A 14,300-nucleotide genomic window follows, 5' to 3' on the forward strand; every position below is an offset into this window, starting at 1 on the left:
CCTTGGAAGAATGTCCCTGTACCTACTGTAATTCACTTTGGATAAAAGTGTCTGCTAAATGACAATGTAGCAAATAAATGTATTTGTGCTCTTTAGTTCTTTGGGCTGCCGTTTAAGCAAAAAGTTAAATACATGCTGATTTTTTCCTTTTTTGGAGCGGGCGGTAGGGCGATTAGAGTGGAGCGGGATACTATCTGCGTTGAGCGATAATGAGCGGAGCGGCCTGGTGCGGGGGAGCGGAGATTCTCACTGCTCCATCCGCTCATTTGTTCTGACACTGTCAGGTATACTCAAGAATACAAACATACTGACCATATGCTGTGCCACGTAAGGAAATATTCAGAAAAATATCAAGAACCAGAACAAACGAAACAGGACCGTATTGTTTTATTGTTTATTATAAGAGTGCTTAGGATTTTATAATAGGGTTTACATTAATTCACGCTATACAAATAGAGTTATGTGGCCTACTTTCTTGCGTCAGTGAGGGCTGACGCGAGAAAGGATATCAAGATAGCATTCATACCGGTAAACAGCCCACCCCTACTCAGCCACCCAGCAAAATATCTGTTACATTGTTGTTACTGATGCGGTTTCTCTCCTGTGTGTTGCCTTGTGTTTATACAGAGAACGACTTCGAGCAAAGGCTTTGCTGCACTCCGGACATTGAAAAGGTTTCTCTCCTGTGTGTATCCTCATGTGCATAACCAAATATGACTTCAATTTGAAACTTTTCTCACATTCTTGACATTGATAGGGTTTCTCCTCTGTGTGTGACGTCATGTGCACAACCAGATAATTCTTCTTACTAAACCGTTTGCTGCACTCCTGACATTGATAAGGTTTCTCTCCTGTGTGTGTCCTTGTGTGATGTACCAGATATTGCCTTTTAGCAAAACGTTTGCTGCACTCCTGACACTGATAAGGTTTCTCTCCTGTGTGTGTCCTCATGTGCAGAACCAATTGTGACTTAAATTTGAACATTTTGTTACATTCCTGACATTGATATGGTTTCTCTCCTTTGTGTTTCCTCAAGTGCACATCCAACTCTGCCTTCAAAGTGAACAATTTGTTACATTCTTGACATTTATAAAGTGTGTATGAATGTCTCTGCATGTGTGCAACTAGAGAACGTTTTAGAGCAAATTGTTTGTTACATTCCTGACATTGAAAAGGTTTCTCTCCTGTGTGTGTCCTCGTGTGCAGAACCCATTGTGACTTAAATTTGAACATTTTGTTACATTCCTGACATTTATACTGTGTTAATAAATGTGTCTGCATGTGTGCAACTAGAGAATGTTTGTGAGCAAATTGTTTGTTACATTCCTGACATTGAAAAGGTTTCTGTCTTGTGTGTGTACTTGTGTGTTGTATCAGATGTTGCCTTTGAGCAAAGCGTTTGCTGCACTCCTGACATTGATAAGGTTTCTCTCCTGTGTGTGTTCTCATGTGCAGAACCAGACTAGAACTCTGACTTAACTGTTTGTTACATTGTTGACACTGATATGGTTTCTTTCCTGTGTGTCTCCTTGCATGATAAACTAAATCCCTCTTTACACTAAAGGTTTTGTAACATTTTAGACACTGATGTAGTGTTTGTCTTCCGTAACGCAGCATATACCTTGGCAGAGCCTCATTGTTTTGTGTTCTGTTTCGAATAAGCAACTCTCCTCCATGTTCCTCCTCCAAACTCTGAGCTGTAGGACAGTCTGGAGCTACAACAGAGAGGGGCTGAGAGTCACCGTCTGGTTCTGATGCTGTATAGTCTTGTTCATCATGGTCTGCTTTGATTTGCTCCTCAGTTGTGTTGCTGGGTAGACAGTCTCCTTCTCTGTTCTCCACTTCAACAGTTTGGTCAAGATGTGAATATTCAGAAAAGTCCTCATAATCCCAGTCATGTTTCACACTGGTAAAATTGATCACTGAGTGTGTAGTTTTAGACTGCAGTCCTTGGAGCTGCTCTTCCTCCTGTTTGGTCCACAGCTCCTGTTCCTCTTTAATCTGTTGGGGTTCCGGGAGAGAGAGCTGCTGTACATCTGGGGAAAGAAGAAGTTTGTGATAAACTTAGTAACTATGCAACTCAACATGTCTGACAGCTAAAACCAGACCAATATTTTGTGACCTTAGCATTAGCGCTGTCAAACGATCAAAATATTTAAATTGCATTAATGTCATGGTTAATTCACGATTAATCACACATTTTTATCTATTCTAAATGCCACTTGATTCCTTTTTGTCCCATAATTTTTTCTAATTGTAATGCTCTTATCAACATGGAAAAGTGGATCGCATTGCTTAGTGCAAATTGAAAACAACATTGCAATCGCCTGGCTTTGACGAGGGGGCGGAGAATTCGCATCAGCTGTGGGCCATCGAATGGTATTTCAGACTGGACGTGCTGCGATGATAGCTCGGTTCACAACAACAAAACACACAGATCACTTTGGTCTGGTCAATGGAACCATTTGGCAACTTTTAAAAGTAAACGTTCCATTCTTATTGGCATCCATTTGGTGTCTCGCACTCGCCATCCACTCAAAACGTAACGTTAGCATACTACTTTTTGGCCGGCTTGCAAGCCCAAAAAAGTGTGTGCGGCGCTCCTGTTTTGTTTCCTATCTAGCTAGATCCGGTGTGGTGTTGTCGTTTTTCTAACGTCAGTAGTTAATGCAAAGGCATGTGAAAAAGTTTACTAGACCAAAAAGGATGTTAATCTTGCGATAGAAAAATTGACGCCGTTAACGGTTTGCATTACTACGTTAATAACGCGTTTAACTGACAGCACTATTAAATATTTATCGAATAGATTGACACCTTCACAAAATCAACAACAAAAAAAACAATGTCTGCATATGCAGGTAGCTAGTGCTAAATAACTATTTTAAATGGTTGGCTCCATGACGCAGGGTAAGAAGCTAGGGCTCCTGAGACTGCTCACCAAAAGAACGACGGGGACCCACTTGTCTAGCAGATTAAGACATGTCCGTAGGTACCTAGCAAAAAGTAGCCTCAACTTTCCTAGACCTTTAGCTACAATACTAATGCCGAAGGCTCACTGATATAACTGTCTGTCTTACGAGAACGGCGTATGTATGCATCGTTGCAAACGTGTGCTGATGTTGTCTGTGTGTGTGTGTGTGTATGTGAGAGAGACGCATGAATGACAGAGAGACAGAGGGAGAGCAGGGAAAGGAAATGCAGCTGAACGAATATGCTGCGTGTTTTAGCCTAAACAGTATAACAAACATTTTTTTTACAAAACGCAATATGTGGTGGCTGGTGTTGATTCTGTGGCGTACCACCACAAATTAGTCTTTGTGTGGAAAACACTGCATCTTATCGATGTCTCCAAAGCAAGTAGTGTTATGCACTGATATCAAATAAAATTCGCTGCTAATGGAGTTTAGTTAAAACTGTAGAAAAGCATGGAGTCCTTTCAAGAAATGCAGGACTGTTGCATCGTTAAATACGATAAAAAATAACTTAATTTTCCTGATTGTTTTATTTGAATAAATAACCTGTGTTGTCATGTACATCTACAATTCACAATGCATGTCTGGCGTCTTTTAGTGATGTGTTGTTCGTGAACGGTTTGTTCATTTTGAACGAATCGTTACAAGGACTCGGGAGTAACGAGTCCTCTCAAAGATTGATTCGTTAACTTTCTCATGGCCGCGCATCGGGACTGTTGCATAGGCTTGTCCAAGTTAACAGAAATGATTCGTTCATTTCCCAACTCGGTCTTTGGGTACAATTCTTTGGATCATTTTTCACGTGACCTGCATAGGCTCTGTTCTGGTAGCTAGAGGAAACAAACAATTCGTTCATTTCCCGACTCGGTCTTTCTACGAGTCTTTGGATCATTTTTCACGTGACCTGCATAGGCTCTGGGTCCGTGTACTTTGAGGCCAATGGATCATCGTTTTGAAATAAGAAAACCAAAATCGGGAAATGACCCATTTTCCGTTTTGATAATATAAAACTACCCGTTATCTGATTTTCTCTGATGTGCTTAAACATGGAAATCGGGAATTATATTAATGTGTGTGGAAATCTTCTTTCACAATTTGGCGTAGATTTTAGTGTTGTGACATGGAAGTTGCTCCGACGAGCTTCACAGTCACATTCAGGATGTCAGCAGAGGGCACATAGCCTGGCTGCCAGCCCAACTTAGCCCCGCCCATAAAAACATTTGGTCGGGAAGTTGGGTCTGGGGTAGCTCGGTTGGGGGAAACTATATCTGAACAGAAGCTGTTCGGACCAATGAAATTGTCAGGGCGGGCTTTATACGATGATGGACAGATGATCAACAGTAACGTAATCAACCACGTCACCAAAGAGCGCTTGGGTTGAATTAGTTTTCAACAAACAACATATTAGGTTGCTCTGATTGGTTGTAGGTCTATCCAATTGAGCGAAGAGGCATTTGTTTTAAGAGTTTGGTTCTGTTGTGCACTGTTACTCAGTGCTGAGTAAGTTTGAGGCTCACTGTTCTTCTAAGAAAAATGAGACATAGGAGAGATAGGCCTGTCGCGATAGTCAATATATTGACTTATCGCACGGTATATGGAAATGAGCGCAATCAATTTTGGTGCTGCGATATATCATCACTGATCATTTCAACGAATGTCACCAACATTTTAGTCGATCCCGCTGCCTCAGTCATCTTGTCTGCTTTCTGTGTCGAAAGCGTAGGCGGGACTAGCGTCTCCACACACAGAGCGGACACCGACAGGTGAAGGCGTGAACTCACTGTGTTATAAAGTGTTCCGTTACGTGACATCTACAGCTAATTAGGAAGAACAAGTAAAAATTGACATGGTTTCAAAGCCGCAATCTTCAGCTCCGGTGTGGTAACATTTAGTCTTTAAGCCGAATGAGATGAGAGCCAATTAACGTCAACGAGCCGGTATGTCAACTTTGTTTAAAACAAGTGGAAACGAAAAGAGGCAACTCGCTAACATCTCACCTAGCAATACATAACTTTCTATCTGACCCAGTTTTTCAACCTGTGATCAACAACTGCAGCTGGAAAGGGGTCTTCTATACAGTTCTGTTACAGATGCCTTTTCCCGATAGTGCAAACATAAACGTGACAGCACGAAATGGCGCACACTCACGGATAGCGTAACTCGCTATATAGCCAAAGAGATGCAGCCATTAAACACTGAAAAAAAAAACGGTAAAAAAAAAAAAAACAGCCTTTACAAATATGCTGCAAACTTTTGACAAACACAGGGCTGCCAACTGTCACGCATTGGCCGTGAGACACACGCATTTCAACCATTTCACACACTCTCACGCCACACCTTGTATATCTCAAGTTGAAAAGGCAACACCAACCAAGTAGCCCTGTTAACGTTGTAAACAATAAGGGATGATGGAGTGAAGCGACATCATGGCATGACATCATGGCATGACATTCATGGCAAACAGCCATGAAAGCCCTCCGGGGGGGGGGGGGAGGGGGGTTGTAACGTGCACACACGTTACAATTGACGTCACAATTAATTTTGGTGCAATATATCGCACAAGAAAAAGTAGTTATCGTGACAACCCTAACGAGAGATATGTGTTCCGTTGTAGAATGCAGCAGCAAAGTAAAAGTTTTGATAGTTTTCTGACTAACCCGAAGATAAAAGCACAGTCATACAATTTTGAAACACTGAGCGACTCGATGGTGAGAGACCAGATCGTGTTTGGCATTGGTGACAAAAAGGTCAGAGAAAGGCTACTAAGAGAAGCGGAGCTAACGTTAGAAGCAGCCATCAAGATTTGCCATGCAAGTGAGATGTCCCAAAAGCATTTAAAAACATTCAGTGAAATGGGAGTTGTTAACGTGAAAGGAGACGTGGATGTTGGTGCCATATCAAGACTTGATAATGCTCGTCACAATGCGCACAGCAAACAGAAGATGGACTCGTTCTCCTGCAAAAGATGTGGCACACAGCATCCACCAAGGCAATGTCAAGAGCAATGCAGTAACTGCCAGGGTAAGAACCATTTTGCAAAACAGTGTTTTTCCAAGAAGAAATGAGAAGCAGAAAGGGAAATATGTTAATGTTGTGGAGGACACTGATTTGAGCGACACATTTTTTGTTGGCACGGTGAACTGTGAGGAGAAACCAGAAGATCAGATATTTGCTGTTAGAGGATAAATGCATAGTACCACTACAAATACAAACTTTTTTAGCATGTCTGACATCAAAGCAATGAGAAAAAGACCAAAACTACAAGGAAAGACAGTTGCACTGAAAGATTACAATGGACAGAACATTGAGTGTTTAGGCACCTGCAGGCTGCAAGTTACGGTGAAAGACAAAATGCACCACTTACTTTTCTCAGTCGTTCCTGAAGGACTCGATTCACTGCTTGGTGATAAAGCCTGTGAAGATTTAGAGCTTGTGAAAAGAGTATATCGAATCAACACTGACGTGATAGCCTCATCTGACACCGTTGACTGAATAGTGCAGAATTTCTCAGAGGTTTTCAAAGGTTTTGGTGCACTGCCATTCACATACAAGATTCAGCTTAAGGAAAATGCACAGCCAGTGTGCATGCTTCAAGAAGAGTTCCAGGAGCATTAAGGGACAGTCTGAAGAAATAACTAGAACGAATGACCACGCTTGGTGTGATAAGGAAGATTGAGGAACCAACAGACTGGGTCAACTCCATGGTCTGTGTGAAGAAAAAGAATGGAGAGTTGAGAATATGCATGGATCCGAAAGATCTCAATGAAAACATCAAGCGTGAACACAATCAGATACCCAAGCATGAAGAGATCTACAGTGAGATGACAGGCGCCAGATACTTCTCAAAACTGGATGCGTCACAAGGTTTTTGGCAACTTAAGCTGGACGAAAGTAGCACCAAATACTGCACTTTTAATACACCTTTTGGAAGATATTTTTTCCAGAGGTTACCTTTTGGAATTATATCCGCTTCCGAAATATTCCACAGAGTGATGGAACACATCATTGAGGGACTAGAAGGTGTGCGAGCTTATGTTGATGACATCATTGTTTGGGGATTGTTGTAGACATTTTGGTAATATGCATATATGTATGTGTATGAAATCTATAATCTTTTATGTTTATTGGTAAGAGACAGGAAGTCTGGGTGACCTGAAAGAGTTCTTGTCACCTGGGGGGAAGAGGCAGTTGGTCTAGGGACAATGTGGGTTTGGTTGTATTGTTCTTGTCACCTGTGGTGAGATAGATAAATGGATCAAGCTGCCCTGACTCCTGTTTCATAGGTGATGTTAATTAAGTTCTTGTTTGAAGATGGTCACACAAAGGACAGTCGACCATTTGACTGGTCAACCCCTGTGGCTTTATTATCTACTGCTCTGGAGAGAGCTGTGACAAAGAACTTTGGGACTATTGGTGGAGATGTATTGTTTCAAGCTGCCACTAAGTTGATTGAGCCAATCACAGAGTTTGCTATATTGATTGATTGACCTTACAGAATGCCATTGATTTAAAGTTTATATAAGGCTGAGCATCTTCGACTATGTTCAATCTACACAGTCCAGCAAGAATTTTCTTTCACAGGATCAACACCCCAACTGCACAATCAGAGACTTACAAGAGTTCTGGAGCGAATACAAAAGTATGGGCTAAAGCTCAACAAAAGCAAATGCCAATTCGCTGTTCAGGAAACAGTTTTCCTTGGAGAAAAGCTGTCAGCACAAGGCATACAACCTGATCAAGAGCAGATCAATGCGATACTCAACATGCCACGGCCAACAGACAAGACAGGCGTACTACGCATAATGGGAATGGTGAACTTCATAGGGAAACTCATACCCAAGCTGGCAGCGAAGACATCATGCATTCGTGACCTCTTGCACAAGGATAATGACTTCAAGTGGACAACTTCACATGAGAATGAATGGCAAGAGCTCAAAAGCACACTGACCACTGCACCTGTAGCTTATGATTTTAACCATGTAACATCCAGCCCTGCGCTGAATTTTGATTTAAAGTTGAGTTGATAGTAAGGTGCATATGGAACAATTATCACTCAGTACAAGCTAAAATAATACTCCTGGATTAAATCTTCATGATAATGATGAAATCGAGTGAAAAAAACGTGTGTGAGGAAAACAAAATATATAAATATTACGAGTAATCATTGTTCCCAAATTTATTTTCTGCAGTCTGACTACAGTACGGTCATCTGCGTCGCCAATTCCAACTGTTTTCAAAATGTGCGTATGCCTACGGGAGTGTCAGAGTTTGCGTGGAGGACCGCACATTCTTCAGTCAAGTTTGTTTTTTATAAATCACAACCTTTGCGTGGAAAGTGGCGTACGCACATTTTCAGCCCCGTTTTGTGCGTACGCAAGCTTTATAAATGAGACCCCAGATCCTTACCATGCTCTACTCAGTTACAGAGAATCACCTTTGGAGTGCGGGCTGTCACCTGGCGAGCTTCTGATGAAAAGGAAACTCAGGACAACACTTCCAAGCTACTCGAAGCAAGAGAAACATCCTAAGCTGAAAAAAAAACTAAAACAACAGAAGATGATGCAAAAGACTTTCTACGACAGAACAGCTAAGCAGCTTCCGCCTCTGTCAAGGAATGACCCAGTCAGGATTGAAGGTCCTGAAGGATGGACAACAAAAGCCATTGTTCTTCAAGAAGTTGCTCCACAGTTCTACACAGTGAGAACCAAAGAAGGACAGATCATCAGACGGAATCGGCGCAGTCTTCAAAAAACACCGGGGACTGTTGCAGACCAAGAGCTCAGTAATGAACAAGCTGAGTCCAAATCCAGCTCTTCATCTTCTGAAAATTGCAACACTGACACACACACTGAAACTCAAGCCAGTACACACACTACAGATGAAATTGCAACAAGAAGATCTGCAAGGACAATTAGGAAACCAGAAAGACAGAATTTGTGAACACATCTAAAACATTTTTTAAAAGAGGTCTTTGGTTAATGAGTTTATTAGTAATGATTTTTGTGTGATGTTTAGATCAAGATTTGAGTTTAATGTTTTGTAGACCTGATACAGTGTTTCCCCTAGTATTTTTTTTAGCAGTGGGGGCAGGTCTGTCCGACCCCCCCCCCCTCCCCCGCGGCCGAAATAAAGTTCTAACCCTATATTTTGGAGTAGGTTAATGCAATAGTCGAATAACAAATGTAATATTGCATATATTTGTGTCCTATTTTCCGTAAAGCAATACAGCTAGGCTACTTAAAGTATGTTCTAAATGGCAGAAATATACTGCAAATTAATAATTGACATAACAACTTATTGTAAATGGTCAGTAGCCTAGCCTATTGATCAAGGTACTCAAAAGCATGTACACTGTCGGCTTCATTTGATCTCGATAGGTTAAGCATTCTGTAGCAAATAATAACAATATACCTACTATTAATTAAAACTACTTAACCATATGAATGCACCTAAAATACAAACGTGAGCAAGGGCAGCAATCGCTATCGAATTAACAGGCATGCCATTATGCTAGCAGGGGAAGAATACACACAACGAAAATCACCAGTTAACTTAAATTTGCAATAACTGTAGACTAATACAATAACAGGCTTTAATGAACTGAAAACATAAGTTATACGACTTACAGTTCTCAAGGACGCACACAAGCAATCTCAACTGCGCTGTGAAGCGCGTGTCCTTGCTATTCTCCGACATGCACTCTGGCGGGCCGCCACGACAAAATCAACATAGGGGAAACACTGCCTGATAAATTATACTGGATAGCTAATGATTTAGCATTGTGAGATATGTTGTGACTTTAATAAGTTTAGTTATTATGCTCAAAGAAAACCGTTGTTATCTCACATATATCTTATTATTATTATTGTTTCTCTTCACACCCCTAAAACTCAGTCAATATTTGGACTAGATAGACAACGCCTGAGTCTTGGTCTCGATTGAGTTGCTTGTATTGGGATTTACGTTCCGTTGCACAGTTTAGGAGATTACGTTTTTGTGGCGACAAAGTGCCTTTTGACGACAAAGGGTAACTCTGTGCTAGCTACGTCAGCACGTCAACACACATTAGCAACAACGCAAGGATACAACGTGAGACTTTCTAGCTCGCAAATTGGAGCTTGGATAACGAGTGAAAAAATACCACCCCCAAAAAATCACAACCATTTGGCTTTGTAGATAATGCGATTTCGAGTGGACCTGCAATCTCTGATTTTTTGATTTAGGTCGTGAAAGTCTTTGAAATTTGAGCAAGTGCAGGTCGCCCGTGAGACCCCCTAGTCTTTTAGGCGGCAGCCATTCTAGAAAGCGTCATAGTAGACCCAGAATGTGGTCGATTGAATGCAGACTTTGCAAAACAGTATTGATCCATCATCATAAAGATCGCCTGAAAACTCCCTGGCCCTGTCTATTGCTGTAATTTAGCTTGATAAGTGTTTCTGTGTGTCAATTCTTCAGGGCTGAATCTCTGCATTTTTGACTAACGTTTTAATATTGGCTACAGTCTAAAGTGCCCGTTACTGTATCAGTTTCAGGGTTGACAGACTTCCTTCGATTGCTATCACAGTCACAGACCTACCTACACTGGTGGCAATGGGCTCTGTTTACAGGTTACATATAAAAAAAAAAATAGAGACGCAATATGAGTTATCAAGTTTATTTAAATTTTGCCTCAGACCTATGCATTCTATTTGAAATTCCGCCAGTTTTTGTCGAAATTCTGCGCTCGCGAATTACGTTTGGGCCTGCTATTAATATCCCACTGCAAGTGAATGCAGCACTAGACGACTCCAACCACCCTCCCCACTCCGCCGAGTCGGACATTTGCGAGAGACCAAGGTGAAATCAGTTTTATATTCGAGATTCAACAGACATTCATATTCGTACCTCCGTTCAGGCTCTACGTCATATTAAGGGACCGGGGTAAAAGAGTAGGCAACCCAAATGCCGAAAAACCTAACAGACATTTGAATACACATCATGTTCAGTGTTTACAAACTTTGAACTTGTAGCACATATTTCTACTACTAGCTGACCAAGTTGTCCAACCTTCGGTTTGGTGATACAGTTTATTATTGATTAATCAATAGCCAACAAGTAAATGAAAACACATTTTTCAGTGTTTCCTCAATATATTTGATTTAAGGCTTTAATATTGTGCATTAATGTAGCCTAATGTTTCAGAACTAAAATGTCTTAATTTGGGGGCATTCCAAATAAACATGGATTAATATGACTGCGATTAAATCGGCATATACTTCTGCCACGGGGTGCCACCCCTCAAAATCTCCTGCCACCTTCTTGCCACCCCATGAATATTTTTCTAGATCCGCCCCTGCACCCACTGGCAGTGTAAAGTAGATAACTGTCTTCAATGCCACAGCTATGGCTAAACTTTATTATGTCTTATTACACGGCTGTTCTTAATGCTGTAGAATGCTCCATTCACTTGAATGGGGCTTCCCAACGTTTTGCGGTGAACAATTTTCTCATATTTGACCGTTGCTATGCATAGTTGACCGCTGTCAAGGGAAGTGGCCCTTCCCTTGGGGCCAAAACTATTTCTATGCTGATCAACAATAGGAATGGTAACAATACACATTGTAAAAAGACACACTGTGTTAGGTTATTGTCGTTGGCAAGTAGCCGTGTAATAAGTGGGATAATGTATAGAACGCCGGTCATCGTCTGGGAAATAAGCCCCTTCAGGGCGAAACAAAGCCCCTCTGCTTCGCGTCGGGGTGCTGTTCGCCCTGTCAGGTCTACTATACATTATCCCTTACAAAAGAAACGTTCTAATTTCCTGCGCTTTCAAACAATCAGTGGAGTGTGGATAGCAACGGCAGCTAGCTTGCCCCAAGCAAACTGCTTTTGAATTAGCCATGTCCCCCTAAATTAATATCGAACTTATTTACTTTTTGGGGGGCTTATTTTAGTTAGCAGACGGTAGGCTACTATTTGAATCGCAATTACATCTGAAATACTGCCAGTGACAACCTTATTAAAGTAGCTTGTTTCAAAGGGTGTTCTTAATGAATTATGCCATATGAGTAGGCTAAATGCTTGAAAATATCAGTAGAAGGGAAAACGGACCCACCTGCAATTGAAGTAAGCAAGCACACCCTACAATTTCCCCAGAAATTGTACCCTCTCTAGTTAACCTTTGAGTTTTCATCTACAGAAAGAGGGATGTGGTGATTTGTAGTATTATACCTCAGACCACTAGGTGTCAGTAGTGGTTACTGTTATATAATAAAATAGCTGCTATGGTTAGAGTTGGTAGAACTACATGTGGATCTAAAAAAGAACATCGTTGTAATGTGATTCCCGTCATGGAAATAAAAATAATATAAAAAAATACAGTTCTTTATTGAATAGAACGAAACAGGAATTGTGTCTCTTCATTTTAATTCCCACACACGAAAATCCAGGTTGAATCAAGTAGCTACAGTACTGCTAATAGCCCATGATGGTCTCCTTATATTTCTATCAAGGTTGATGTAGCCTATACGTGTTCTTTTCGATAAAGATGAAGCAATATTTTTCCAATAGTGGTTCAGGTAACGGGATAAGGACCGAAAACACATTATAGGTTGGTACCCTGAAGATTTGATATGTCACTAAAAGGTTCTGCAAAGGTTAGCATTGATACAGAGGTAAGGTCCTATAATGGTTCCCTAAACGTTCCCAGAACGTCCTGAAAGGCCCCGAAATAACGTCTTCCTACCCTTTAAAGAACTCCACATTGAGACCAATATGGGACGTTATGGGAACGTTATAAGGCAACGTCCTTTACACCAACGGGAACAATCTGGGAACGTTCTTGGAACGTACAATTTCTAGCTGGGTAGGCCTACTTGCTTATGGGGGAATATCCCTGTACTTCGTGTAAGTCGTTCTGGATAAGAGCGTTTGCTAAATGACTAAATGTAAATGTAAAGTAGCTAGCGAGTAATGTAGGAAACGCGCTAGCCGGATGAAGTTCAGGGCCTTACGTTCTAAACTGATTTGTTATTGTTTACGTTCCAAAAAGGTCTATAAACTAATTTTCATACCGTGCTACATCAAATAAGATATAACGAATATAAACACACCAGATTATAATCAACTATAGCTATTAATATCGAACCTGTTCGGTGAAGCTTGATTTCAGGATGGATAACAATGTCCAACAACCGTTGCAGTCGCGCGCTCTCCTCCTTTGAATTTGTAATCTCCTCTTCGAACTCGGCAAACGATTTTTCAGCGGCCGCGAATATCTCCAAAGCTGCCGCTGTTAATCGTTGAGTGATCAAATCTCTGAACACACCTAGTTTAGACATTCTGGTGCTGAAAAATCGGAACGTTTACGAAACTGTAACTTGAGGAAGTTACAAGGCTCATTCTTTCTAGCCGGATGTAAATAACTCTTGCTGTTCCAGTGATCAGTTCACTGGCCTCTTCGAACCTATCCTAGCGCCATCTGCTGTGGTGGAGTTGGATCATTCGTGGCTTGACTGCATATAGATATTTTTTGATAAGGAGATCCATGTCTCTTGTATGTAATGTATTCGTTTATGGGCCATTGCGCCTGAAATAAACATTAAATAAAATATTGACACAGTATCAAAGCGGTTTAGAGATGGTGTCCTGTTACGTGCTCAGTTGCAAAGCATGTAGCCTAAATAACTAGATAAGGAACGTTTTATGAAGAATGTTAGCTTTTAGCTGTTTTAAACCACTTAATGTAGCTAGCTTTTAGCTGTTTTAAACCAAGGCACTTTACTAAGACAATTGGCTGCCTGACAACTAGTAAGCAGCCGGGGAGTCAGCCCCTCTTAATCTGTCTGTCTAGATGCCTGATAAGTATCTAAAATCAACTGGATGCCTGTGAGTTAACCTGTATACCGACTACTTGGCAGCCTATAGCAGTCAACACTACTCAAGATGCCTCAGAGTTATCCAAAGCTCATGCTAGCATTGCGCTAAATAATAAGATAGTGCTAGCTAAATTTGTGGTTGTAAGCCTCTCTCTCCACTTATCCAACGGCCCGCTGCTACTCCGCGTTGTTATATGATGGTTTCGGTTGGCGGGTGGTTGGGCGTCCAAAGGATTCGACACGGGAGACGAGAAGGAGGTTTTTGAATGGTGGCGAGATTTATTTCTTTAGCACAGCAGTTATCTAATTCATCAAGCACACACCTTTTCTCACTCATGGCATCTCTGGCCTCGGAACTCATCCAAAACAAAACCAGAGAATGTCTAATATAGACAGAACTGCCACTGTCAGGAAACTTCCGGGTTCTGAACCGGTTGAAGTTCCATGTGAGCGCGCTAACGAGCGAGTGCAG

At 41.3% G+C, this 14,300-nt stretch overlaps 1 protein-coding gene across 1 annotated transcript; it reads right to left on the minus strand.

Moving 5' to 3' along the window:
* Positions 1 to 380: 380 nt before the first annotated feature.
* Positions 381 to 13,379, minus strand: LOC146274038 (uncharacterized). Its single transcript, XM_084706320.1, has 2 exons — positions 13,099 to 13,379; positions 381 to 2,036 (listed from the first exon to the last, which is right to left on the minus strand). The coding sequence occupies exons 1-2, from the start codon at positions 13,289 to 13,291 to the stop codon at positions 571 to 573; spliced, it is 1,659 nt and encodes a 552-aa protein (XP_084562446.1). The 5' UTR covers positions 13,292 to 13,379; the 3' UTR covers positions 381 to 570.
* Between the last annotated feature and the right edge of the window lie 921 nt (positions 13,380 to 14,300).

This window comes from Hypomesus nipponensis, chromosome 9 (assembly GCF_054491055.1).
Source record: "Hypomesus nipponensis isolate SF chromosome 9, ASM5449105v1, whole genome shotgun sequence".
Taxonomy (NCBI): Eukaryota; Metazoa; Chordata; class Actinopteri; order Osmeriformes; family Osmeridae; genus Hypomesus; species Hypomesus nipponensis.